This window comes from Equus caballus, chromosome 10 (genome assembly GCF_041296265.1).
Source record: "Equus caballus isolate H_3958 breed thoroughbred chromosome 10, TB-T2T, whole genome shotgun sequence".
NCBI lineage: Eukaryota > Metazoa > Chordata > Mammalia > Perissodactyla > Equidae > Equus > Equus caballus.
Genome location: NC_091693.1, coordinates 10,907,563 through 10,935,105, shown reverse-complemented (window position 1 = coordinate 10,935,105; position 27,543 = coordinate 10,907,563). Strand labels below are relative to the sequence as shown.

Below are 27,543 nucleotides of genomic sequence, written 5' to 3'. Positions count from 1 at the left end.
TCCCCCAACTCAGTTTACAGGGTCCCGATACCCAGGGAAGAGCTGGCCAATGGCAGCCACAGCTCACAGTGAAGGCGAAGCCCCTAAAGGAGACGGCACTCCGTCATCAAGGTAAAGCCCCCCAAAAGTGACCGGCCCCCATCAGTGAGGGCAAAGCCCCAGTCCCCAAGAACCAAGGTAAAGCCCCCAAAAGTCAGAGCCCCCAAAACCAAGTGCAAGTCCAAGACCTCATCGCCCAAGCAGCCCTTCGCAAAAGTGATTCGCCCCCATCATCTAAGGCTAATACAGATCCCACAAAAACCAAGGAAGAACCCCCCAAACGGATGAAAGCCCCCCTACCCCAGGGCAAATCTCAGATCCCCCGTTATCCAGGCCAGAGCCCCCTAGAGAGGCTGAGACCCCCTTCACCCCCAAGGCAAACCCACACTACCCCAGGAATAGCCTCAAAGTCCCCCTTTTCCGCTTCCCTCCCTTGGGACCCGGTCCCTTCGTCCCGTCCGCAGCAGCACCGCGGACAGCTCCCGGCGTCCCTGCCCCTCCCCAGGGCTGGGGTCCCGGCGCCCAGCCGACCCGCCTCCGCGCCGCCCGCGCCCCTCCCTCCCGCGGCCTCGGCGGGCGGGCACGCGCCCAAGCCCCCTCCCCCGCCCGCCTCGGCGGGGGCGCGCGTCAGCCCCTTCCCCCGGGCGCCCCCGAGACCTGGAGCGGCAGCGGCGTTGGCGGGGAGTCCCTGCGGCGGGCGGGAGGGCGGGCGGGCTCTCGCCCCTCCACTGCGACGGCGGCGGCAGCGGTGGCGACGGCTGAGGCTCCGGCGGACGCGCGCCCCCTCCCCCGCCCCCGCGCCGCGGCAGCGCGCCCGCCCGCGCGCGCCCCCTGCCTGCCTCCGTGCCCGCCTCCCTGCCGGGCCCCAGTTGGGGGTAGAGGAGGAATCACCACCCTCCCTACAGCACTGGGGGCGGTGGAGCAGGGGGAGGAATTCCTGCGCCATCTCAGATGATTGCTTCTCGGTCCAGAACAATCTCACGAGAGGGGGAAGGGGCTCCTGGACCAAACGGAAAGGCAGGAGGGGGGTGCCTGGGGCCTGGGCTACCTCCGCTGTGTGAAGGTGCGGAGTATGAGGTGGTGGTGGGGTGGGCTCCTGAACCATCTCTAATGGGAAAGGACTCAGGTTCCTGGATACCTCAGCTATACAGGGTAGGGCATATGGGATGAGGGCCCTGGAACATCTCTTGTAAAACTTCAGTCCAGAATAATCTCCAACGGGAAGGAGGGGGACAGGGGGTTCGGGGACCCATCTCTAGTGGGCTTGAGTCCCAGACCCATCTCTAAGGGGCTTCAGTTATGTGGGGGTGGGGCTTATGGAGGCCCTTGTCCATTTCACATGCGGGGAGAAGAATCTCCCATGGGAGTTCACCATGGAGGGAGTCAAACGATCTTTAATTAGGGGGATCTGGGCTTGGTTCCCGAACCATCCTTGGTTGGGGTAAATAGGTACTGTTTCATCATGGAGCAGGGGGCCGACGATCCTGGGTCAGGTAGATGGGTGAGGTCGGGACCATCTCTGCTTGGGATTAGGAGAATGTTTACCAGGCCATCTCTAATGGGGCCGTCTCTTACATGGTCAGAGTCCAGAACATTTTCTGTGGAATGCAGGGGAAAGGAGGGGAAGGCAGCGTGTCTCCTGAACCGTCTCTAATGGGAAAGGGGACCTGGACCACCTCTGATTTGGGGCGATCCTTACGGGTGTGTGGATCATCCCTAAAGGTGCAGAGCTTGATTCGCGGACAATTTTAAAGGGGCGAAGGTTGGTTCTGGACCATCTCTGACCGAAGTTGCGCTCTGGGCGGCTGGTCCACCCACACCTCCCCCGCCCCTCCCCCGTCTCCCTCCTCTTTCCCCAGCAGGACGCTTCTCACGAATCTCCCCAGAGAAAGGTGAGATCAGCGCGCGTCCCCGCGAGACCCGTAGGCGCGGACGCGCGCCGTTGCCATGGGCGCCCAGGGCCTCTAGCTCCTTCCCGGCGCCCGCGTGGGCGGGGGAGGGACTTGCGGAGCATGCGCACTGAGGCCAGGATACACACGCCCCCTGGCGGCGCAGAGTGAACATCGCTCGGCGACCCACTTAGACGGGGCGTGCCCGCCGCCACCGCGCCCCCGCCCACCTCTGCCCTGGAGCGCTTCCCTCCGTATGAAAGAAGTCACTGCCCAGCAGAGCTGGAGTTCCTACCTCGTGGCAGTCTCGGAGGAAGTGCTGCAGCTCAAGTTGGTCGTGTAGCTTCTGCATCCATTGCTGGGCCCGCAGTTGGTTTTCCTGGCTCCTGGGGATGGGGAGAGAGGGGCTGGGGGAAGCCTGGATCCGCGGATGCTGTCAGTAGGGCTGTGAGGGCATCGGGCCTGGCACGGCTAGGAACCTGGGGCATATGTAAGAGCGAGGAGGAGGAGAGAGCAAGGTAGGGATGGGGGGAGGGACAAGGAAACATCAGTGGGGGCAGAGCAGGGACAGGGCTGGAGAGGGACAGAGAGAGAAAGGGAGGGAAACAGACATCTGGAAAGAAAGAGATAGAGACACTTAGAGACACACAGAGAAAGAGACAGAGAGACACAAGTCCAGAGAGAGAGAGAGAGAAACAGAGACACACACTTAGACACAGACCAGAGACAGACAGAAACAGAGACCTCAAGAGGGAGTGATTGACAGGGACCCAGAGAGAGACAGACAAAGAGAAGACGACTCAGGGAGAGAAATAACAGGGCACGACAAGGAAGCAGGAATAGCGGCAGAGAGAGAGAGCAGGAGACAAGGAAAGAGAGAAGGAGGCAGAGGGAGGGAAAGTGACAGGGCAGGGACAGCCCAGAAAGAGACAGGCAGAGAAGTGCCGAGATGCCACCAGTAAAAGACACGACAGACAGAGGGTGCCAGAGAGTTGGAGAGAGGGAAGAGAGCCGGGCATGGGGAGAGATGGGGCTGGAGCCACAGTGAAGGTTGGTGGGTGTGCCAGCAAAGGGGCAGGCCTTTGGCCTGAGTGAACCCAGGCCTCCTGACCCCGGAGCCGGCCAGCACCACAGCCCCAGGCAGCCTGGCCTCCTGCCCACTGTGCAGGGCAAAGGGCCACAGAGGCCTGGTGGAGGGGGCTGGGGGCATCCCACTTCGCTATGCTTTGAACAAGCCACTCCCACCTCAGGGCCTTGGCACTGGCTGTTCCCTCTGCCTGGAATGCTGTTCCCCCCAGCGTCTACTCAGATGTCACCTTCTCAGTGAGGCCTCTCCTGACCACTCCCAAACACTTTCTGGCTTTCTTTCCTTTAAGTTTCTCCTTCGCACTAACACTATCTAACACACTGTATATGTCACTTAGGCATCTTCTCCGTCTCCACCACTAGGATGTCATTCCACGAGGGCAGGAATTTTTGTCTGTTTTGGTCACCACCATATGCCCAATGCCTAGGAAGAGGGCCTGGCACACAGTAGGTGCTCAATACATATTTGTTGAATGAATGAACGAATGAAAGAGAGACACAGAAGCAGAGAGAAAGAGAGATGACAGAAACAAAAGTCAAGAGTGTGAGAGAGACGCAGAAAACAGAGAGATGAAATGGAGTTAGAGAAAAGCAGGGAAAGAGAGACAGAAACTGACACGGAGATGAAAGCAAAGAGACAGAGAGCGTGCAAGGAAGGTACAGAGAGAGCCAGGGGCAGAGCTGGAAGGAGGAACAAGAAGGACCAGACACACAAGCAAAGTACTGACTCCCTCCTGCCCAGACTCAGCTCTGGAGCCAGGAACTAGCAGACGCCTCTGAAACGGAGCTGAAATCAATTCCTCCAGGCCCTCCCCAGCCACTTGTGAAGCATCAGGCCCGGGGAAGAAAACCCCTCCTCTCCAGGAGGATGAGAAAACGCAGGGGTCACATCCTGCCTGTGACCTTGGGCAAGTCGATGACCTCTCTGAGCCTGCCGTGCAAAATGCAGATAAGACGAGCACCCTGCCCACAGGGCTGGCAGGTGAGGCAGGCAGAGAGAATAAGTGACTTGCCCTGAATCCCGCAGGTTGAGGGGTGAGGCGGGAACTGTCTGGGTCCCAGCCCCCAACTCTGCCTGGTTCTGCCCCCCTTGGGGGTGTGGAAAGCCCCCCCCTTGAATGGATGTGTTATTAGTACTCCTGAGTGGGAAGCGTGTCCCTAGACCAGTGAATGACTGGGATCCTGGGGTGAGGGTGCAGGAACTGGGTCTGTGTCCATTCCTGCTGTTCCCCGCCTCCCCGAGCACAAGCCTGGGGCACGTGCCCCCGCTGGGCTCCCCCAGCCCCTGTGCTTCCCCCATCCCGGCCCTGACCACTCTGGGCCATCCTTGTCAGATAGCCTGTGAGCTCTGAGAGGGCAGGAATAGTGTTCTGTGACAGGGCCTGGAACAGAGCACGGACTCACTCCCTGTTTAATTGGCTGAGAAATAAATGAATAAACAAGAGAATGAAAGGAGCAGCTATGACTAGCAAGGGATGAATGAGTGAATCAGAGAACGAGCAGTCCTCCCGGCTGCTCCTCCTCGTTGGGCGGCGCCTGGCAGACAGCAGGTACTGGAGAAATGTGAGACGGAGGAAGCAAGAGTCCAGGCCTGGAGCTGGGGGCACTCGATCATGAGTCTGCATCTTTAGGAGCAGAATCCCCATGAACGTTTCCTTTAGAAAACTCCAGCCTCGTCCCAGGCGAATTTAGGGGAAAAGCGCGCCTGAGCTCCAGACTGAAGGGGGGCCGGGGTCTCGGGGCTGTGGATGACCGTGGAGTGACTGGGGGTGCTCTCCTCCAAGAGACAAGAAGACAGAAGGAGGGGCGCTGGGCTCTCTCCCAGCCTGGATCATGCCAGAGAGGAGAAAGCTGGGGTCCCCAGGAGGGGCAGAAACAATGACTGTGACAGAAAGAAGTGGGCCTGGCGGAAACCCTAGGAAGGGCTCTGCTGGAGGGCTGAGATTTTTTGGGGGGATGCGATTTTGCTGAGGGCATAGAATACAGCGGGGCACACAGTAGATACTCAATTAGTGCTCAGTTAGTCTCTTGATTAGTGCAAGGACAGACGAGAGGGGGTAGTGGTGAGACAGAGGGCAACAGAGCAGAGAAGGATCATGTGCAAGAGAAGTGTGAAAGACACACACACACACACACTCACACACACGCTCTGCGTGCCTCCTAGAGAAGGGGGCGGTGGGGGCCCACTGCAGGGGCTCATTCACAACATCCAAGCAGCAGCAGGGCAGGGACACCGTCCCATCGGGGAAGCTGGAACAGAATCTGTGCCTAGCTGGTAGCTGCTGGATCTGGGGACATCTGGGGGTTCCGAGGGAGGGGCCTGGACAGCAGAGCAGATGCTGGAGCACCCAGGAAAACATGTTAACACTCTAACAACGGGTCCAGTCATCCCTGAGGGCAGGCTCGCAGAGAAACTCCCATTGTAAATATCAATTTAAATCGAATCAAACCAAGAAGGAAGTAAATAGAAACCAGAGAGGAGCAGACAGGCAGAAACTGCGATGGAAAGGACAGAACCTTGGCCTCCCTCACCACCCACCCCACCTCTGCCCCTGGGGATAGAGGCACCTACTTCTCCAGCAGCTGGGTCACGGCCTCCTGGGCCTGCTCCCCGTAGGCGTTGCCCTGCCTCAGCAGGCCCTCGGCAGCCTGCACGGCCACCTGCATCTTTTGCTGGTTCAGCTCCATCGTGGTGAGAAACTCGCGGTGCCGTTTCAACGCCTCCTCCACCGACTCCACGGTGCCCGGGAGCTCCGGACCCGACAGCGCCACCTCCTGGGAAGGGAGGAGGGGTGGCGCTCAGGTCGGCCCGGATCCATTCCAGGACGCGGGAGAGGCCACCTGCCCGGCTTGCCACCACTCTCGTCTCCCCCTGCTCACTGAGTTCTAGCATCCAACATGCCAGGCATGGTCCCACCTCAGGGCCTTTGCCCATGCTGGTCCCTCTGCCTGGTAGTCTGTTCCCCTCAGATATCCCCATGGCTGGCTCCTTCACTTTCTTCAGGTCTCTGATCATCTGCCAAAGGTATCACCCTCCACCCCAGCTATATCCCTTGACCCTGCTTCATTATTTTTCATAGCATATAGGTGACATGATACTATAGACGCAGTTACCTATTTACCATCTCTTCTCCCACATACACACACACACACACACACACACACACACACACGAGCATGCTGGCCACACGAGGGTGGGATTTTGTAGAGGCTGGCAGGAGGCACTCAGTAAATATCTGGTTAATTGATGAAGACTGAATGGGTGCTATGAGACCTCAAGGAAGTTCTTCCCCTCTCTATCTCTCTTTTTTTTTTCTGAAGAAGAAGATTAGCCCTGAGCTAACATCTGCTGCCAATCCTGCTTTTGCTGAGCCCATCTTCCTCTACTTTATACGCGGGATGCCTCCACAGCATGGCTTCATGAGCAGTGCGTAGGTCCGTGCCTGGTATCTGAACCGGGGAACCCTGGGCCACTGAAGCGGAGCGTGCGAACTTAAACCACTATGCCACCAGGCCAGCCCCAGTTCTTCCCCTTGCTGAGGTTAGTTTTCTAACTGGTAAAATGGGTGGGTCAGAAAAGGTCTCTCAAGGCCACCTCAGCTCCAATTTTTACTAACCTCATGATTCTGGGGGCTCCCTGTCTGTCCCCTAGATAATCCTCAAACTGGGTCCGCTTTCTCCAGACAACCAGCACGGATGGCCACCCTTTCTAAAATGATGCCTAAAACTTGGCACCTACTCTGGGACAATCGGAAAACTGAGTGTTCTATCTTGCCCAAATCCTCAAACTTGCTCCCCTCCCAGAATGATCCCCAAACTGAATCTGTTCCCAGATAACCATCGTGCTTGATGCCTCAAGGCGAATACACAGTTACTTTCTCCAGATAATCTGCAAATTGCCATTCCCAACAAGAAGGCAGTTCCCTAACTGAGGCGCCCACAACCGCATCATCCACAGTCACTTACTGATCCCGACAATCTCTCAGTTTGAATTACCTACTTCCATAAGCTTTATCCTCGGTGATGCTCCTCAAAACCCCCATTAACCGTCACCAACCAACCTCTGACTCATTTCCTTCCAGATAATCCACAAACCCACGAAGCCACTCGAAGGAATATCCGAGAGCATTACTCCCTCGCGATAGTCCACCAACTGTCAGTCAGATAAAACACCAACCCACCCATCATAATCCTCAAATTCTGTCACACACACTCACACACAGGGTCACACTGGATGATTCACAAACCCGGCCATCCATACCGGGTACCTCTCCCTACTCCCCCTGCCCTCGGAGGAGCCACGAACCCAGGGGTCCCCGGAAACACACTCCTGCGTACATCTCCCCATTCCCGCAATACCCCGAGGCCTCGGACCCTCCCAGCCCGTGAACCCCGAAGCGGGCACCTGGTTGCGCAGCACTGCGCGCGCCTGGCGTAGGTCGCGCAGGAAGAGCTGGTAGACGTGCGCCTGCACCAGCGCCTCCCTGCGCGCCTCCCACAAGCCGAGCAGCTTGTGCCAGCCGAGTTCGAGGTGCGGGAGCCACTCGTCGAGGGCCAGGCCCGGGCCCAGCTCGGCGCCATCGGCCGCCAGCAGCGCCTCGCTGGCCGCCACGATGCGCGCATAGTCCTCCTCGCGCTGGTCCACTTCTTCCTTGAGCGCGGCGTGGCGCGCCAGCAGCGCGTCCGCCTCTTCCAGGCTGCCGGGCAGGGGGCCCTCGTCACCGCCCGCCGCCTCCTGGGCGCGCACAAGCCAGTCCAGGAAAGCGTCCAGGTCGTGCAGGAAGCGCTGCAGGCGCCCGGCCGCCGCCACCGCCTCGCCACACGCCTGAGCCGCACTGGCCAGCGCGCCCCACTCGGCGCCCAGTTCCTCGGCGCCCTGGTGCAGCCGCGCAGCCTGCGCCGGGAAGCGCGCAGCCAGCAGGGCTGCCTCCTCCAGGAGGGCCGCCTGGCGCGGCTCCAGTGCTTGCAGAGCCGCCTCCAGGCCGCTCAGGCGCCACTGCAGGGCGCCGCCAGCGCGGGGCGCGCTCTCCACAGCCCTGCGCTTCTCGCGCACCTGCGCGCGCACCTCAGCCACCTCCAGCACGTGGTTCTCCACCAGCAGTACCGCGCTCATCTCCTCTTTGCGCTGTTCCACCAGCTCCACGATGCGGTTCCATCTGCCCAACAGAAGGAGGGCGGCTTGAGGAGGACGGGGACTCCTCTTGGGCGGGGAGAGCCCACCGGCCTGGGGTAGAGCCCAGCTACAGTGTGACTTTGGAAAGTCGCTTTATTTCACTGAGCCTGTTTCTGTGTGTAAAATGGAACCCTACCCAGCACATTTGTTTAGAGCAGCTGTTCTCAAAATGGAACCTGAGCGACGTCAAAACTATCTTCGTGAAAATGCTAAGATGCTATTTGCCTTTCACTGTTATTCTCTCCCGAGTGTCAGTGGAGTGTTCCAGACGCTGCGTGGCAAAGACCCAGGGCAGGAGCAGACCTGGGAATTCAGCTGCCTTCTCTTAAGCCAGACGTTAAAGAGAGCCACAAAAAGCAAAACAAGGCCGCTCCACTCACTACCTTTTTCCTTAAAAAATATTAGTTAACATAATAGATTTATTATTGTTATTTTCAAATGACTTCATATTTTTGTTACTCAGGATTAATTTCTAATATAGTAAATACTGAGAGAGAGGACCCACGAAGACGAGTTCTTTGGGCTCCTTAATGGTTTTTTACAAGTGCAAAGGGTTCTGAGATCACAGTGGGAGAATGGCTGGCTGACAACATCAGATAATATGTCGTCAGGTGCCAGGGATGGAGTGGTGCAAAGACAGATTTGTTTTACTCCACAATAAATTGGTGGAAGAAATTATGCATTGCTCTGTGCCCTCGGGCTAAGTTATGGTACTACTTCGGGCCACAGTTTCCCTTCACAGGCAGCGTATGGTCCAGGTTACAAGCATGAAATCCAAGCCGGGCTGCCTGGAGTCAAATCTGAGCTGTGCATGCTTTGGTTAGTCACCCTCTCTGTGCTTCAGTTTCCCCATCAGTGAAATGGACATGATCATAGCACAGCGCCTACCTCATAGGCGGGTTGTGAGAGTGGAATGAGTTATAGCTCATGAAGTGCTTCAAACGGTACCTGTTTGTTACTGTTATTGAATGGGGACAATCTCTGAGGACATATCTAGCCCTTTTCTGCCTCAGGGCCTTTGCCTAGGCTGTGCTCCCTGCCTGGGATGCTGCGTGCTCTCCATCCCCTTCCACATCCATACTGTTCTGTGGCTGGCTGCTTCTCATCCCCCTTGAGGGCCCAGCTCAAGACGTCATGGCTGACCACAAGATGGAACATCACCCCAACCCCTGGCCATGCCCCACCAGCTCTCTCTATTCCCTGCGCCATCCTTACGATTCTCTAAACATCTTCTTCATTTATTACTTTATTTGTTAAGTGTCTCCCTGCCTGCTCTAGAGTGGACACGCCACAAGGGCAGCAATTAGGACTCTGAAATCGGAAGGACCAGAGTTCAAGTTCTGCTCCAGCCAGATTTGCTCTGTGACCTTAGGCAAATCATTTCCCTCTCTGATCCTCATTTCCCTTATGGAAAATGGAGATAATAATGTCTATTTCATTGAGCATTTAATGAGATCACGTGGCTAAAGCACATCACGGATCATCTCGCTAAATGCTGTACATCGTTATTGTTGTTATCTTTTGGGGTCCCGATGTTTGGGGATTGTCGAGGCCACAGAGGCTTTGTAGTCACTGGTTATTGGGATCTTACAGCACAGCAGTTAAAGAGCACACAGTCTTTGGAGTCAGACAAATTCAACTCCAAATCCAGGCTTGAACCCCTAACTTGCTGTGTGACCTTGAGCCAGCGTCTTCACCTCTCTGAGCCCCTGTTTCCTCCTCTCTAACACGAGGTAATGTATACCCCACAGGGTTGCTGGGAAGACTGAATATATGCGATCAAGAGGCCCAGTGCCAGACTCAGAGAGAACTGGGTTTGACTCCTCCTGACTAGTTCGAGTACTCTGGATAAGGATTTCACCTCTGTGGGTCTGTGTCTTCATCTATGAACCTGCTCCCACTGGAGAAACTGCTGGTAGTGTTCTAGGGGGAAAGATATTAATTCGTTACTATTTTTAAAGAGTTCTGAATTCTGGAATCTTTACTAAGGAAATTGGGATCTTGGGAGATAAAAGAAAGTCTATAAAGGGCTTAGAAAAATTCCTGGCAGATAGTCGATACTCAAGAAATCATTTCTGAACGAATTATTAAGCCCACTGAACAGGACTGAACCCTCATTATACCACATCATCACTTGCACCGGGTATTACCATTTTTTTCAAGATTTTGCTGATTTACTCGGGGGCCCTTATGATCTCAGGGGTTTGAAATGGCGTGTCCTTGATTTCCTCGGCTGAGTCCGTGGGGAAGGGAATAACGGGAACGACTGGCGCGAGACACCCAGAAGGCCTTCCAGCCCCAGGCCCTGCCTACCTGCTGTTGAGGTGGTCCTGGCAGGAGCGCACCTCCTCTGAGCTGGGGTGGCCTCCTTCCACCAGCTCCTGGACCGTGTGGTTGACATCGAGGACACGGCCCATCAGACTGTTCATCTCCTGGTCCAGACTCTCAAACCTGCAGATGGAGAAGGGATGCGCTCAGAGAGGCCCGGACCCCAGGGACCCGCCCACTTCCGGGCTTTCAGGAACTGCCTTGACCCGATCTCCTCCCAGCTCTCCAACCTCACCCTCTCAGGCCCCTTTGTCAGCTCCTCCTCCTTCTACCTGCTGCTTAAATGTCAGCCCCCTCCGGGCTCTGTCTTGGGCCCTGTGAGCTTCCCCTTGCACCCTGCCTGGACCACCTCACCCATGGCCACAGCCTCGGTCCTCACCTCTGAACTCACGACCCCCACAGCTCAGGCTCCTGCCTCAACCTCTTTCCTTTTGCACTGTCCTCAACTTCAAAGCCTGCTGTACCCCTCTTCGGGGCTCCTCCCACCTCTGGTGCCTCAAACCGACTTCAGCATCTCCCCCCACGTTTGTTCTTCCTCTGGGTCCCCAACTCAGGGACAGCCCCGTCATCCCCTAGGCCAGAGCCCTGGGCCCCGTCTTGGACACACACTCCCCCCACTCTGTCCACCCCCTTGGCCTGTCCAGTTGGCATTCTACTCTGGTCCAGTCTGTCCCCTCCTACCTGGGTCGCCACCCCAGCTGCCTCTCTGGGCTCCCAGCCACCACTGTCACCCCTTCCAACCCACCCTCCACATGCCAGCCAGAGGGGTTTGTTTGGTTTTTTTTGGTGAGGAAGATTGGCCCTGAGCTAACATCTGTTACCAATCTTCCTTTTTTTTTGCTTGAGGGAGATTGTCCCTGAGCTAACATCTGTGCCAATCTTCCTCCATTATATGTGGGATGCCTCCACAGCGTGGCTTGACAAGCAGTGCTAGGTCCGTGCCCAGGATCCGAACCTGCGAACCCCAGGCCTCCAAAGCGGAATGCATGAACCTAACCACTATGCCACCAGGCCAGCCCCAGAGAGATCTTTTTAAAGCTGGGCTCGGTTCTCCCTTGTTTAAAACAGTGCCCAAGGCTGCAGCTTGGGTAACTGTGGGCGCAGTAAGGGCGGGGACCAGGCCTGTGTTTCCAGCAACGCCCAGCACAGGACCTAGAGGAGCGGGAGCTCAGGAAGTACCTGTCAAATGAATGGACGGATGAACAAGATGCTGGGAGGAGCAGGGGGTCCACCCACTAACCTAATGACTCAGCGCTAAGTCAGCCAACTTAGAAATCAGCATCTAACGTGTCACAGGGTGGTGAGGACCATAAAGAAATGTAAACGGGGTGAGGGGAGGGAAAATGACAAGGGCCGGGGCTATCTTATTAGCTAGGGAGGTGACATTTGTGCAGGGGCAGTGCGAGTCCCAGGTGAGGGGCCAGGCTGGCATGTCCCCGGAGGACCTCAGGTTAATTTCAAGCCAAGTGAATACACGCCTCATAGTAATAATAGCAAACGCTCCCGGAATGCCGTGAACCTGTCTACACGTATTAACTCATTTTACTGTTGGCCACAAGCCCGTGAGGTCGGGACTAATGTCATTCCCATTTTACCGGAAGCCCTGGTTCCAGCAGAGCGAAAATGGGAACTGTTGAACCCACAAAGGCGAGACTGTGCGCGCGAGCAAGGGGACCCGGGAGCCCCACGAGCGCGCGCTCACCGGTGCTGCACCACCTCGACGTCGTCCAGCGAATCCGGGACACGCATGGCGAGCAGCCATTGCTCCTTCTCGCCGATCCACAGCTCGCACGCGTGCACCTCGCCGAACATGCGGTAGACAGCCAGCGCGTCTCGCAGCCACTGGCGCCGCAGCGCGGCCACCTCGGTCACCTCAGTGAACAACTGCTCCGCCTCCACCACGCGCACCTGCAGCGCCACCACCAGGGCCCCGGCGCCGCTGGCGCCCCCCAGGGTGGCCAGCTGACGCCGCAGGCCGCCCACGGGGCCGCGATGCGCCTCCACCTCCCCGGTGAGCGCGCGGTGCTGGCGGGCCAGGCGGCGGCTGGATGCTTCGTCGTGGCCGAAGTCGCCCGCGGCTGCCAGGCGGTAGGCGTCGCGAAGCCAGTCCAGGAGCCCGTCGAGGTCAGCGCCGAACTGGTGCAGCGCCCGCGCCTCCTGCAGCCGCCGCTCGCGCCGCGCCGCCGCCTCCTCCAGCCGCTGCCAGCGCCGCCGCGCGCTCGCCGCGCGCTCCGCCAGGCCCGCCAGCTGCACCGTCTCGGCGCCCGGGCCCACGGCGCCCCCCGCCGCCGCCAGCTCCTCGCCGCGCCGCAGCGCCTGCTGCAGCAGCGCCCGCCGCCCACCCAGCTCGCCCTGCAGGATCTTGTGCTGGGCCAGGAGGCGCGCGGTGCTGGACAGGTCGTGGGCACCGTCGGTCGTGCCCGCCGCGCCCGCCGCGCCGCCGCCGCCGGCGCCCGCCGCCTCCAGGAGGCGCTCCTTGTCGCGGGCCCAGCTCTCGGCCTCCTCCAGCTCCTGCAGCAGCGCCCACAGGCTCCGCGAGGCCTCCAGCTCCGCGCGCCGCTGCGCCGCCTGCTCCTGCAGCTCCGCCAGACAGCCGTGCACGTGGTTCACGCGGTTGCAGATGACCTGCGGGTCGCAGGGCTGGTAGCCTGGGCCAGGAGAAGGGGGGGTCCCGGATTGGGCACGGGCCAGGTGCGCCCGAGAGAGGGTGGTGCTGCCCAGGCCTTGGCCTGATTTCATCAGGTGCCAGGTTCCGCGTCCCCTCCTCCAGGCAGCCTTCCCTGACACCCAAGGTCTGGAGCAGGCGCCTTCTCTGGCTCTCCCAGGCTACTCCGCTTCCCCCATCCCCGCCGCGACCACTCTGCCTGGGACGCCCTCAACTCAGCCCTGACCCCTCTGGGCGGTCGCTGCCAGTTCTGTCTCCCCCACTGGACTGGGAGCCCCATGAGAGCAGGGCCTGGGGCTGTGTCCGTCACACCGTGTCCCCACCACTGCCCAGCACAGGGTGGAGCCCAAAGCAGTAGCCTAGTGAAAATGGTGACTTATTGATCGAATAATGGATAGAAATGGAGATTCAGAGAATCCTAGAATCTGTGTATTTTAGTGTAAATTGTGTTTCCTTCAAAACTGGACCAAATGAAACTTCTCTACTCTTTTTCTTTTTTTTTTTTTTGGCGATGAGGACTGGCCCTGAGCTAACATCTGTTGCCAATCTTCCTCTTTCTGCTTGAGGAAGATTGTCCCTGAGCTAACATCTGTGCCAATCTTCCTCCACTTTGCATGCGGGATGCCACCTCAGCATGGCTTGATGAGTGGTGTGTAGGTCTGCACCCAGGATCTGAACCTGCAAACCCTGGGCTACCAAAGTGGAGCATGCAAACTGAACCACTATGGCACAGGGTGGGGCCTCAAACTTCTCTACTCTTTTCTTTCTTTCTTTTTTTTTTAAGGAAGATTAGCTCTGAGCTAACATCCGCTGCCAATCCTCCCCCCCCCCCCGCCTGAGGAAGATTGGCCCTGAGCCAACATCCGTGCCCATCTTCCTCTACTTTATACATGGGAGGCCTGCCACAGCATGGCTTGATAATCAGTACACAGGTTCACACCCAGGATCCAAACCAGGGAACCCAGGGCTGCTGAAGCAGAGCGTGTGAACTTAACGGCTGCACCACTGGGCCGGCCCCAAACTTCTCTACTCTTAAGCCATGTTTCTGGGTCCCCTCTCCCATCCACTGTTGCCTTATCCATTAACCCCAGTGATGACCAGAACTCTCTTTTTCATTCAAACATTTCACCTTCCTCCTACACCTCTAGTTGTGACTGGAGAACTATGAAATTGAATTAATGGGTCACGGCCAGCATTTCTTTAATGGAATAAAGTAGAAGGAATAGAAAATATCATAATGCCACACCCAAGGGGAAGTATTGTTTTACAAAACCTTTGCGTCAGTGTGCGTGCCTGTGTGCCTGTGAACTCTGGGTCGTGAGGTAGATGCATTTCTTACTGGGTCAAAACAGTGTGAGAGACACTGCCCTAGATGGCATACGGGATTTCTGTAATTCTGGACGCTCACTGAAATTGACCCGAATACCAAGCCATCTAACTAAAGAATAAACAACAGCGTCCACGTATCCAGCCCTTACGCTGACACAGTGTCATTTCATCCTCACAGCCATCCTATGAGCTCAGTATCCTTACTAGCCCCATCTTACAGAAGAAGAAACTGAGGCTCTGAGCGGGGAAGACCCTTGCCCAGGATGAGCTAAGAAATGGCAGATCAGGAGGCCACACTCTGGACCATTCATCAGGCGGCGCCACCTCCGGTTGCCATGACAACACACACTAGCCTCTTTGCTGTAATCAAGGTGCTGTTGGTTGTCACCAGGTGCCGAGATCGCACAGGAAGATCTCCCAGGAGCCTCCTGGGACGAACATCCATAAGAAGGAGAGGGTGTCTCCTGGGGCTGTGATGTGGGTGACAGGGGCTGAGCCAGGATGGGGATGCCCGCGCCAGGGATGGGAGGAGGAGACCTCAACACTTGTTCTGAGGACATGACTCAGCCCAAGAGTGTAAGAAATTTCCCCACCATCCTGCAAGCCAGATCGGCTCTTCTTTTTCAAACAATGCTCCGTGATTCCATAGGGCCGCGCCTCCAATAAGGAGCGAGACAGACCGGCCTCAAAGCCCTCTTAGCAGCTCTGCGGCTCTGGGCCTCTCGCTGTTTATCAGTGAGAAAGACAAATGCAGCTCTGACGGCTGTCAGCGCTCACAGCGAGCACGCACAGCTTCCCGGGGCCCCAACTTCAGACAAGACCACTCAGCGACCGTGAGGGAGTGGGACAAAAACAAGCCCACTCCATAATCACATCTGAGCACACGCAAAAACAAGGTCACTGTGCAAACCACAAAAATGGCCACCTATCCCCCTCACCCAGCCAGAGTGAGTGACCACTGCCAACTTCCATTCCTCCCACCACCTGGAGAAAAATGATTAAGATGTACAATCATCTTATTACCCCCGCTTCCTGACAGCCTCCGGTCCACAGCAAAATTATGCATGAAATCATGCCCGAGTCATCTAACACGAGCCCGCATATCAGAACAAGCCCCCTCAACGCCCTCCTACTGAGACGCCCCGTGGTTCCCCACGGTGTGTGCAAGGAGCCCACAAACGTGACTTGGTTTGACCACAGGGGGTTCCTCGTGGTCTCAGGCTGGAGGGCATCGACATCAGTAAAATGAGAAACTTCTTAGAGCCAGTCTGGGTTTTGCTCCACAGCATCCACGCGCCTGCTGCTGGTAACGGCGGCCCAGCCTCCTCTTTCTCAGTCCATGTCTTTAGAGGGAGCTGACCCCACTGTAGGCCAGATAGATCACTCTATAGCCTGGGGCCACGATGTTTGGCCAAGCCATGAGGATGGATCCCACAGTGGGCCAATGAACGCGCTCCTTGGACCTTTTATCAGAACTATTGGGGAAGAGGAGCCTGTCTTCCTGGTGGGTCTGCTAAGCTGCTGGGATGTAAACGTGGGGCTGAATGATCCCAGACTGACACCACTGCCCAACAGTGCCACAAACATAGAGACTAGAGGAGGAGAGAGATGGAGTCTTAAAAGCATCATTGAACCACCCCTGGATCCAGCCCTGCCTGAAGCCAACCCACCCCTCCCTGGATATTTTAGTTATATCGGCCAATACATTCTCCTTTCCTCCTTAAGCTAATTGCACCGAGTTTCCAGCACTTACTGCTTACACACTCCTTTCATGATAGTCACTGAGATCCAGCTGTCAGGGCTTAGCATATGACAAGCACTCAATAAATGTGAGCTGTTACTACAGAATCTCAAAGCAGGAAGCAGTCGTGTGGCTCAACCTCCCACTCAAGATGCTAATTCCCCCGATGGAGTGTGCTCCTAGTCTGTGCTTGGATGCTTCCAAAGACAGGGAGCTCACTCCTTCCTTCTGTCTCTCAGGAGTCCTTCTGCTCCTATTAGCACCAGCCCTGGAAGTCTGCACCCCAATCCCCAACCCCAGACTCACCCTGCAGCTGGGAGAAACGCAGGGCAGCCGCGTTGAGCGCCTCCACCCGCTCGCTCTGGGCAGCGATGTCCCCCTCCAGCAGTCCGTGCTTCTGCAACAGGTCCTCTGCCTCCACCAGGTGCTGCCCGCAGTCCCGGGACAGCAGCTGAGCCTATGACACCGGGCGGCACCCAGTGTGTTTTTGGCATTGGTCCTCAGGCCACCCCCTCTGCCCCCATTGCCCGGCCAGCCTTCTGCTCCTCTGCACCGTTACTTGAACTCTGATCTCCGTCTCGGTCTCCTTACCCGTCATCACCTCTCCCATGTCTGTCTCTCTCATCATCTCCGCATTTCTGGGCTCTGGCTCTGCGACGGTGTCTCCGTCTCTATCTTCTGTCTCTCTCTGCCTCCACCTCGAGCTCGTTTACACTTCTCCGTCTCCATCTCTCCCTCTGTCGTCTGCATCTCTACCCGTGTCTCTTTCTCTCCACGTCTCTCTGTGTGTCTGTGTCTCTCTCTGCTTCCATCCTTCTCATCTCCATCTCCCTCGGTATCTGTCTATCTCAGGTGGGTCTCTCTCTTTGTCAGATGGATCCATCTTCTTATGTGTCTTTCCCTGTAGCCGTTTAGATTTCCATCGCTAACTCTGTGTCTGCTTCTCGAGCTCTCTCTTTCTCTGATTTCTCTTTCTACCTCTCAAACTGTCACCATCTTCCTCTGGAATAATTTCTCTGTCTCTGTCTGTCCCTGACACTGTCTTTATCTCTCTCTACTTTCCTATGTGTCTCTCTTTCTCACTCTTTTTCTGCCTCTCTGTCTCTCTCTGTCTCTATCTCTCACTCTTTCTCTTTGTCTCCCTGACTTTCTTTTTCCCTCTTTCTGTCTCTCTCCCCCTCCCCCTCCATCTCTCTGACAACTCTTTCAGTGTCTATGTCGCTGCCCTCCCCTCCTGGAACGCCTCGCCCATCCTCGGCCCCCGTGTGGTCCCCACCTGCATGTCCCCCATCCAGTCCACCATGTACACCATCTCCTGGAAGACCTTCTGCAGGGCCAGGTTCTGCTCGAGCCGCGTCCGCCGGGCACCCACCAGCCCGGTCAGCAGGGCCCACTGGCGCAGGACGCTGTCACGCTGGGCCGCTACCCGCCGTGCATCATAGTAGCCTTCTGCTGCCAATGCCTGGGCCAGCTCCGCCACGCCCTGTACCCTCTCCTCATAGGCTGCGATGTCCGCCTCGATTGCTTCATGCTTCTTCATGGCTGCCTCCACTGCCGGAAGCTCATACCCAAAGTTGTCCTGGGGTGGGACAGGCCACAGACACTCACTCATGTTGCCTCAGCAGTTTACCTGCTACCTTGACCCTGTGTGACCCTGGAAAGTCCCTCCCCGGCTCCTGTTACCCAGGAGATCAGGCCCACCCTTCCCTGTCACCCTGGAGACCAGCCCCACCATCCCCTGTCACCCTGGAGACCAGCCCCACCATCCCCTGTCACCCTGGAGACCAGCCCTACCCTTCCCTGTCACCCTGGAGACCAGCCCCACCATCCCCTGTCACCCTGGAGACCAGCCCCACCATCCCCTGTCACCCTGGAGACCAGCCCCACCATCCCCTGTCACCCTGGAGACCAGCCCCACCATCCCCAGTTACCCTGGAGACCAGCCCAGCCTTCCCTGTTACAACTCTAACTCTAAACTTGTCACCCAGGAGAAAGGCCCCTCTTTCCAATCCCCTAGAGACTGGGGACCAGACCTACCCTATGCCGTTACTTAGGAGACCAATTCTATCCTCCTGGGTTACCCTGGACACCAGATACAATCTCCCTTGTCACTTAAGAGTCTAATTAAATACTCTCCCTATTTCTGAAGAGACAAATTCTGTCCTCTCCAGTCACCCTGGAGACCAGCCTCACCCTCCTGTTACCCTGGAGACCAGGCCTGCTCCCCTCTCCCCATCAATCCCTTAGGAGATCAATTCTCCCCTCCAGCCCTCACTTGTCACCTAGGAGACTAGTCCAACAGGTCTCTGTTGCCTAGGAGATCAAGTCTCCCTCTCTGGTTCAAGGGCCGTCAGCCCCACCCTCCCTCCCTTTCGCCCGGAGCCAAGCCCGACGCCCGGTACCTGGGAGACCAGGCGCTGGTTCTCATTCAGCCAGCTCTCCCTCATGGCCACCTTGTGGTCGAACCTCTGGGCCAGTAGCTCCAGCTTCTCCTGCCGGATCAGCTCGGCCCGAAGGGCAGCCTCCCGCTCATGTTCCGCCTTCTCCAACTGGCCCCATGCCTAGGGAGACAGGAGGAGGCAGTCAGACTCCAACTCCCCACAGCTTAATAACCCTGGCTCCTCTGGCTGAGGTCACTCCCGGCACTCACGGCACCTCTGTGCAAATTGGAAAAAAATGTTGCTTCCTCAGGATCCTTGACTGCCGGGAAACTGTCAGAATGAACATCCAATCCTTGATGTCCACAATGTGAACGGCTCCCTTGAGCAGTGCACAATCTACACAACTGCCCAGAGCAGCCCAGCCTCTCGCCCACATCCTCAGCCTCACCTTGTCGATATCCCAGATGCCACAGCCCTCCCGAGGCACGAAGAGGCGACGGTTGCAGGCACGCAGTTTGCTCTGGATGCTGAAGAGCAGCACCTCCAGGTTCCCCTTCTCCTGAAACCTGAGGGGGCTTGCGCTCAGGAGCCCCGCCCCCATCCCTCCACCTGCCACCCTCCCTCCTGAGCTGGGCCTCACTTGACGGGCTTCTCGAGCGTGCAGTAGGCCGTGAACGCCTGGAGCTGCTGCTGCACCCCGCTCAGTGAGTTGGCGAACTTCTGGTTGCTGATGAGGCCCACGGTGCGGTGGATCCAAGCCAGCAGCTCGGCCGCCAGCTCCTCGTAGCGCTCGATAATCTTCCCCACCTCCAGCACCTGGTCCAGGACCTGACCCGGCACAGGAAGACGAGTCGGCCTCCTCCAGAGACGCCCCCACTGGGTTCTCAGGCTCCCGCCCACCCCATTCTTGGCTCCTCAGACCTTCCCAATCCGCTTCCCCTCCACGGCCAGAGCCTTCATCTTGGAGAAATAGTGGTAGAAAGAGACCACATAGGTGATGATGGATTTCTCATCTGGAGCCTCCATGTTCACATCTGGGGGATAAAGAAGAGTGGGAGGGCAAGGTGGTTAGCACTCTGACAGAAGGATTGGGTGCACAGAGGGAGAACCCCCACTCTTACTATCTGTGGGAACTTGGGCAAGATAACTCTCTGTTCCTCAGCTTTTGTATCCGCCAAATGGGGATCTGCCTCATGGGATTCAATAGTGCCTGACATTTATAAACCACCAGAGAGAAATTATCTAGTTTTTTTCCTGAGCACAACCTTCTACCTTCCACCTCAGGACCTTTGCACATGCTGTTCTCAATGTCTTCAACACTGTTCCCTCTTCTGTGTGCTTTACTCCCACTCATCCTTCAGGGTGCAATTCAACTTAAATTTTCTCAGACAAGCCTCTCTGTTCGCCCTTTCTAGAGTTAGTCTCTTCCTGTTATTCTTGCTCATAGCATCTTATCATTTTCTCCTTGAACTTACTATAATTCGTAATTAAATATTCACTCATGTGATTACGTCCTTATCTAGAGTTTGAGCTTCGTGAAGACAAGGGCTACGTCCGTCTTTTTGACCACTGTTCCTGCCATGCCCAGCACACAGTAGGAGCTCAATAAATATCTCCTAAGCGTATGAATGGCGTAAGAGGTATGAGGCATGGTGTACAGGCTTTGGTGACAGCGTGAGCGTGAATGCCACTTACTCACTGCACGTCCTTAGAAAATAGACCTAACTTCTCTGAGCTTTGTTTCCCCAGTGGTCCTCTAGGCAGAACCACAGCGTCTACCACCCAGGAACACTGCGAGAATTAGAAAGAACGGCCTGACGGGGGAGAAACTCCACGAAATCCGATTATCATTTCAAACTACCCATTGAACGCACAGCGTCATCCTCGGCCCTTACTCTTCCCCACCTCATGGGGCTGACACCCACTAGCCACCCGCCACGCGGGCACAGAACACAGCTGTCAGAGGGAGGGCAGACGGTGACTAAGACCCTGGAGGCTGGAATCAGAAACTCCTGTCCGCTGGATTTCAGTATGACGCTGGGCAAGTGACTTCGCACCACTGAGTCTCCGTTTCCATCATTTAGAACAGGATGGATCAATTCTATCCAACCAGGTCGGGGGAGGATGAAGGGAACGGTTTGGACACAATTCCCAGCCACATGCTCGGCACAGAGGCGGGGCTCAGCCAAAGGGAGCGGCTGCTATGCCAGAGCCGGGGGGATCGTGGGCTGGGCATGAGGCTCAAGTCAGGCGCGGGTTGGGGACAGACTGAAAATGGAAGAGGAGCTGGGGCTGGGGACAGAGCTGTGGACGGGGATGGACACAGGGCTGGGCTGGGGATAGGAATGGGGGTGGAAGTGGAATTGGGGATGGGGATGATGATGGGCATGGGCTGGGGGTGAGAGATGGATGGTGTTAGAGACAGGGCTGAGGATGGTGTTGGCGGTGGGGCTGGGGCTATGGGGAGCGGAGGGGGGTGGGTTTGGGGGGAGAAGATTGAGGATGGGGTTGGGGAAGGCAAGGGGCTTCAGGTGGAGACAAGAATGGAGATGGGGTTGCGGTTAGCAATGGAGATGGTGAAAGTAAGGTATGTAGGGGTGGGAAGTGGGGGAGACTGGAGGTGAGGAGGGGGGGCTGGGAGGGAGCGGGGATCAGGAATGCCCTCGGGGTTTGGGGTGGTGCTACAGTAGGACGGAGTTGAGTTGGGGACGGCAGTGGGGCTGAGAGCCCCAAGGGGAGGTCCGGGCCGGGGCCAGGCGAGGCTCACCCTCCGGGTCCAGCAGCCGCGCCAGCCCCAGGTGCTGCTCGGCCGTGCGGAAGGCTCTCTGCAGGTTGTAGTTGGCATTGGATTTGGTGAGTTTGCTGAAGTCCACGAGGTCAGGCCTGGGTGGGGGCACAGAGTGGGCGGGCAGCAGGCAGGCTCCAGAGCCGACGGGGGGCAAACGGGCAAAAGAAATCCTTGTCTGAGCTCCCCCGCCCCCCGGGGCGAGGGCAGGAGGGGCTCAACCCCGAGAGGGGCAAGCTGTGTGTGCTGGTGCACGTCTGTGCAGCGTGTCTCTGGGAGCGCGGGCACTGCGTGATGGCACGTGTTGGCTGACTTCACGGCTCACACGTGTCTACCTGGGCGTGTACAGACAGTACCACGTAGCTGTCAGAAGTGCAAGGAGCCAGCCCGCCTGGGCTCGAACCCCAGCTCGGCCATTTCTGCTGTCACTCTGCGTGAGCTACTTCATCTCACTGTGCCTCAGTTTCCTCATTTGTAAAATGGGGAGAAGAACAGCATCTGCCTCATGGGGTCACTGAATATTAAATGACCTATGGGAAGGCACTTAGAACAGAAAGCACTCCGTAACTGCTACCATCATTGGCATGACCCCGGTTACGGCTTGTGAGTTTCTGGGTGTGGAGGTGGGGCTGGGTCTCCTCGTGTGCATGTGTGACGGGCCAAGGGTTGTAAGTGACTGTGTGTCCACAGCAGAAAAAGTGGGGTTTGGCTTCCGCCACAGCAGAGCAAGGCCCTCCCAGCCTCCAGGCCTCAGCCTCAGTTTCCCCCATCTGTCATGTGGACAATCACGATGTGGATGTCACTTGTCTGGGTGCCCACCCTCAGCCAGTTCAGCGCCAGGCCCTGAGGTATGAATAGGAGGGCGTGCCGGGAGCCAGAAGGGTCCTCGGGGGGCTCACCTTAAGGAAGGACGTTCTAACGGAAGGAAGAGCGGGCCATCCACGGGGGAGTGAGCCCCCCACCCTGGGGGCATCTAAGCAGCAGGCGCAGGCTGTACGCGCATGAGTATCTGCGTGTGTGCACCTATTTGTGCCAGAGTGCACGGGTTTCCATGTGTGCACAGGGTATGTGGCCTGTGCAGGGGTCCAGGTGGGTGTGTGCACCTGTGTGTAAGTGTGGAGGGCATGTGTGTGAAGGGCAACGTGCGTGTGTGCACAGAGATGCAGGGATGGGTCCTTGTGTCTGTGCGTGTCATCCATACACACATGTACATACATGTGTCCCTGAGGGATGGGGGGTAGGGGGCAGGACAGGGTGGGGCTGCCCCAGGCCAGGGGGTACCTGTGCCGGTGGATGAGGGCATTGAAGGCCAAGCCGTCCCGCCAGCTGGTGGTGAAATTCTGGATGTTTACCTCAGGGTAGCTGGCAGTGCGGAAAGGAGAGACAGAGACAGAGATGGAAAGAGTCAGGAGGAAAGAGGGAGGAAGGGAGAGAGGAAGGGAGGGAGAGACAGACATAGATAGATGGATAGATATAGATGGATGGATGGATGGATGGATGGGTGGATGGATAGATAGATAGATAGATGATGGGTGGATGGATAGATAGACAGATAGATGATGGATGGATGGATGGATAGATAGATAACCAGGGAGATGGAAAGACAGCCAGAGAGATTGAGAGAGAGAAAGGAGAGGAGAAAAAAGAGAGAGAGCAGAGGGAGGAAGGGAGAAAAGGAAAGAAGGAAGAGAGAGGAAGGGACAGAGTGAAAGCAACACATAGACAGAGATGGGGAAAGAAGGGAGGGGAGAGAGAGACGGGGCAGGGGAAGAAAGAAAGGAGGGAGGGAGAGAGAGATGGAGAGATAGGAAGAAGGAAAAGCAGACACAGAGGTAAAGACAGACACACAGAAAAGCAGATATCATTGCAAGCCAGCCAGACAGCTCCAGAAGGATGAAGCCCAGTTTCGGTCCACACCCGCCCCCTCCCTCCTTCCTCCCAGGGGCTGCTCTCCAGAGGGCACTGGAGTTCCAGGCCTTGCCCCTCCCCACAGGGCCGAGCATTGGGGGTCCAGGGGCCATGCCCAGAGTCTGTGCATGCCCCTTCTCAACCCCACTGAAGGTCCCAGGACCCTGACCCCCGAGGCGAGCTGCCCGAGCCCCTGGGGTGCGCCCTCCTGGGCTGGGGGTAGCTGCTCTCAGGGGCAGGTGGCCAGAGCTCGGGACCAGGGCTGGGGGTGCCACACAGGGACACAGGAGGCCTCTCGAGGGGCAGGATGAGAAGGGAGAGAGAAGGGAGCAGGCTGGAGGGCTGGAGACAGTCCACCCCTTTCCAGCATTTCCAGTTCTCTGAGGAGCCTGAGTTCTAAATTTGAACCTGGCCTCCGGATTGTGACACAGGCTTATTCGTCAAGGTCCGCAGAGTGGACGTATTTTATTTACCAGTTTGTCAGCTTCAGATGTGACCTCTGACACTGAGGACTCGGGCTGCCCCTTGCACTCTTGTCCCAGAAGGAACCCCCGAGGTTAAGGCCTCCCCGCTGGGAGGGGTCGGGGGGGGGGGGGCGGCGCTTACCCAGCTGTCTTCATCTGACACCACAAGAGGAGCGCGTCCTTGGCAGAGCGCGTCTCTCTGTTGTCCTCAGTCTCGATTTTGATGACTTGAATCTGTGAGGATACAAACGTGGCTGCTGGGGTCTGAAGAGCTGAGGCTGGGAGATACCCCCACCCCACTGCCAGGGAGGGTGGCAGGTGACAGAGGAAGACGGGGAGAGGCAGGGTTGGGCTGGGGGTAGGGGTTCAGGAAGGTGAAGATGGGTTCTCGAGGGGGCCAGGACGTCCACAATTGGGGGAGGTGGTTGTAGATTAGGGCCTCAGTTTCCAGAGAAGTCTTCCTCCTTGGCATCTGGGCCACTTCCCTGATCCAAGCCAAGCCACCATCATCTCCCGCCTGGGCTAGTGCAGTGGCTTCCATGCTGGTCTCCCTGCCCCCACCCCCACAGTCTGTTCCGCATCCGGCCGAGACGGAGACCCTGTGAACACCCAAATCAGATCACGTGCCTCCTAACCTTGACACACTCCGTGGCCCCATCTCACTCAGAGTAAAAGTCCCCAAGATCCCTCCTCATGACGTGTCTGACCGCATCTTCAACAGCTCACTCCACTCCAGAGACCTGCTGTCCTCTTCACTAACTCACCAGCATCCGCCCACCTCAGGGCCTTTGCACTGGCTGTTCCTTCTGCTGGGACATCCTTCCCCCAGGTGCCCAGACGGCTCCACCCCTCCTTGAGACCTTTACTCACTCACATGTCACCCTCTCCGGGAGGCCTTCACCAACCACTTGATTTTAAATTTCAATATGCGCACCCCAATTTCACATCCTCCTTCCTGCCTTACTATCACGGATCACCACCTAGATGTTTTATTTACTCATCTGGTTTACTGTCTCCCCCTGTTACGGACTGAATCGTGTGCCCCTAAAATTCCTAAGTTGAAGCTCTAACCCCCAATGTGACCGCATTTGGAGAAGGGGACTTTAAGGAGGTGATAAAGGTTAAATGAGGTCATTAAGGGCGGAGCCCTAATCCAGTAGGACTGGTGTCCTCATAAGAGGAAGAGACCCTAGGGATGTGCACACACAGAGAAAAGACTATGTGGCGATGCGGAGACAAGGCAGCCGTCTGCAAGGCAAGGAGAGAGGCCTCAGGACAAAGAAACCAAACCTGCTGGTTCGAGAGCCTCAGGTGGGCGTTCGAGACTTGGGCCCTGGACTCAAGAGCTGAGTTTGGCATTTGGGTTCCGAGGGAGAGAATTCGGTTCCCGGGAGTTCCCAGCCCGTCGTGCATGGCTCCAGCTGCCAGCGGGGAGCCCCCACGTCCGCCGTCTCCTTGCCCGATGCTGTACCGACAACCCCCATACCTGTCTCCAGTCGCCACCCCTCCCCTGAGCTCCATTCCCAGGATCCAGGGGACCCCTAAATGCTTCCTCTGATGTCCCCAACCCCTCACAACCACCACGTCCCAAACTGGCCTCAGTGTCTACCCCACATCTGCTCCTCCGTCCTGGCCCTGTTTCAGGGGGGCCCACCATCCCCCGGTCCCCAGGCCACAGAGCCCTGAGTCTCGGCCCAAACATCTCCCTCCCCCTCTGCTTCCCCACAGAGTGTCCACTCCCCGTCCTGAGCATCTTTCCTACCTGCCCCTGCTTCACCTCCCTATGGCCCCACCCTGGTCCAGCTCCAGTCTCTTCCCTGGGCTCCCGGCCTTCAAATTTGGTGACCACCCTCAATCCATAGGGATCCTTCTAAATCCGATTATGTCCCTCCTCTTGATCAAACTCTGCCGTCTCTTGCCATCTCAGACAGAGTAAAATCCAAACCGCTAATCACAGGTGACTCAGGCCCTGCCAACTGCTCTGTTCTCATCTCCTCCCCGTCCTCCTCTTGCCTCCTACACTCTAGCCATACTGGTCTTCCTTGGATCTCCAACATGCCAAGCTTGTTCCCACCTCAGGGCCTTTGCATCTGCTGTGCCCCCGGCTTAGAGTGCTTTCTCCCTTCATCTTCGTATGTCATTCAGCTATCAGCTTCTCAGAGAGCCCTCCTCTGACCACCAAGGCTAAAACCTCAACACCATCTACCTGATATTTTAGATCTCTTTTCCCACTTTATCATAATCTATTTTTTCCTGCATCATTCTTTTTACTTCTCTGCCTAGAATGGGTCCTTTTCCCATACATGTCTTGTTTATGCATTTGTCTCTTTGTTTATTGTCCGTCTACTCCACCACAACGTAAGCTCCATAAAGACCAAAAAATAGTGAAGATTGCCTGGATTTGAATTCCAGCTCCACTACCTAGCTGTGTGACCTTGAGCATATTACTTCACCTCTCTGGGCTTCAGCTTCCGTATTGGTAAAATGGGATAATAAATAGTATCTAATTTATGGGGCTGTTGTATGTATTAAATGCCAAGTGCTCAGAACAGTGCCTGAAACAGAGTAAAAAATATACAAATGATGATTAGAGTAATGGTGGTGATAACGATCTTTTTTTTAATTATTATTTTCATTGCCACCACCTGCAATGGGGTTCCTGGCATATTAGGAATATTTTTGGAATGAATGAATGAATGAATGAATGAGTGGGTGAGGGACACCCTCCTAAGGCCCCTTTGCGGGGGACGCAGGGATGGGGTCACTTGGGGATCACCTGGAAGCGCAGGATGATGGTCCAGACCAGCCCCAGGGTCAGCCGGTGGTTCCCATCCACGATGTCATGCGAGCCCACGTTCTCCAGGTGCACGCGCTGCTCCTTCAGGAACTGCAGCGCCTTGTCCACGTTCTCCAGCGAGTGGATCCTCATGCGACCGCGCGTGGGTCTCGGCTAGGGCGGCAGGGGTATTGGGAGACCCAGAAGCCCTCAGCCCCACCCCTTTCGAAGAAGCCCTCCTCATAGCCACGCCCCCTGGATGTCCGAGCCAGGCCACGCCCCTTCAGTCTTATCAAAGACCCAGGACCCGGATCCTTCAAAAGAAGTCCTGCCCCTACCCACAGCCAGACCTGTTCAAGAATCAAGTCTTTGCACGGTTTATTCAAGTTCCTGGCCCCGCCCCTTCAACTGAAGCTCCACCTCCGACCTGATAACCACACCTCTTCTCACGAAGCCCCGCTCTCACCTGCAGCCATAATCCTGCCCCTTCCACGGGATCTCTGACGCAGGCCACCAAAGTTTTGCCACTAGTTCCCTGGCCACACGCCTCGCTGCCTCCCTTTCCCGGGCCCCGCCTGGAGCCACGCCCACTCCCACCAAGCCCCGCCCCGCCCCAGGACTCTCCCCTAGTTTATAGCTCCATTCCTTCCAATGGCGTTGGCTCCTGTTGTGTAGCCATGCCCCTCACGACTTCCTGAGCTCCAGGCTCTGGTCCTTTAATGAATCTCTAGCTTCATCACAATCCCACTCTTCGCGATGAAGCCCCATCCAAGCCCAGAAATACAGCTGCAACCCATACAACAAGCCACAGCCAGACAACAGACCCTTCTGGTCCCCCAGACCCCCACGACCTCCCCCTTCTGATGACAATCGGACCCTCTTCCATAGACCCCCTGCAACAGAGTTCTGCTCCTGTTTTAAAGCCATGCCCCTTGCAAGCGCACTACCAGGCCAGTCCCTTCTAACAAAGCTCTGCCTT

The 27,543-nt window shown here is 56.8% G+C and overlaps 1 protein-coding gene across 2 annotated transcripts in view; it reads right to left on the bottom strand.

Annotated features, from left to right (window-relative positions):
- Nucleotides 1-27,543, bottom strand: part of SPTBN4 (spectrin beta, non-erythrocytic 4) — a 72,437-nt gene that overhangs the window by 31,640 nt on the left and 13,254 nt on the right. The window contains exons 4-18 of one of the 2 annotated variants that reach the window (XM_023649766.2): nt 26,565-26,738; nt 23,931-24,022; nt 22,698-22,778; nt 21,399-21,514; nt 19,553-19,665; nt 19,272-19,459; nt 19,080-19,197; nt 18,653-18,811; nt 17,527-17,829; nt 16,557-16,707; nt 12,218-13,163; nt 10,501-10,638; nt 7,420-8,170; nt 5,587-5,789; nt 2,224-2,314 (exon numbers count right to left, since the gene is read on the bottom strand). In XM_023649766.2, the coding sequence (XP_023505534.2) occupies nt 2,224-2,314; nt 5,587-5,789; nt 7,420-8,170; nt 10,501-10,638; nt 12,218-13,163; nt 16,557-16,707; nt 17,527-17,829; nt 18,653-18,811; nt 19,080-19,197; nt 19,272-19,459; nt 19,553-19,665; nt 21,399-21,514; nt 22,698-22,778; nt 23,931-24,022; nt 26,565-26,738 (3,624 nt within the window). Of the gene's footprint in view, nt 1-696; nt 854-2,223; nt 2,315-5,586; nt 5,790-7,419; nt 8,171-10,500; nt 10,639-12,217; nt 13,164-16,556; nt 16,708-17,526; nt 17,830-18,652; nt 18,812-19,079; nt 19,198-19,271; nt 19,460-19,552; nt 19,666-21,398; nt 21,515-22,697; nt 22,779-23,930; nt 24,023-26,564; nt 26,739-27,543 lie in introns of those variants that run through there. The other variant, XM_023649767.2, reaches the window with a different exon arrangement.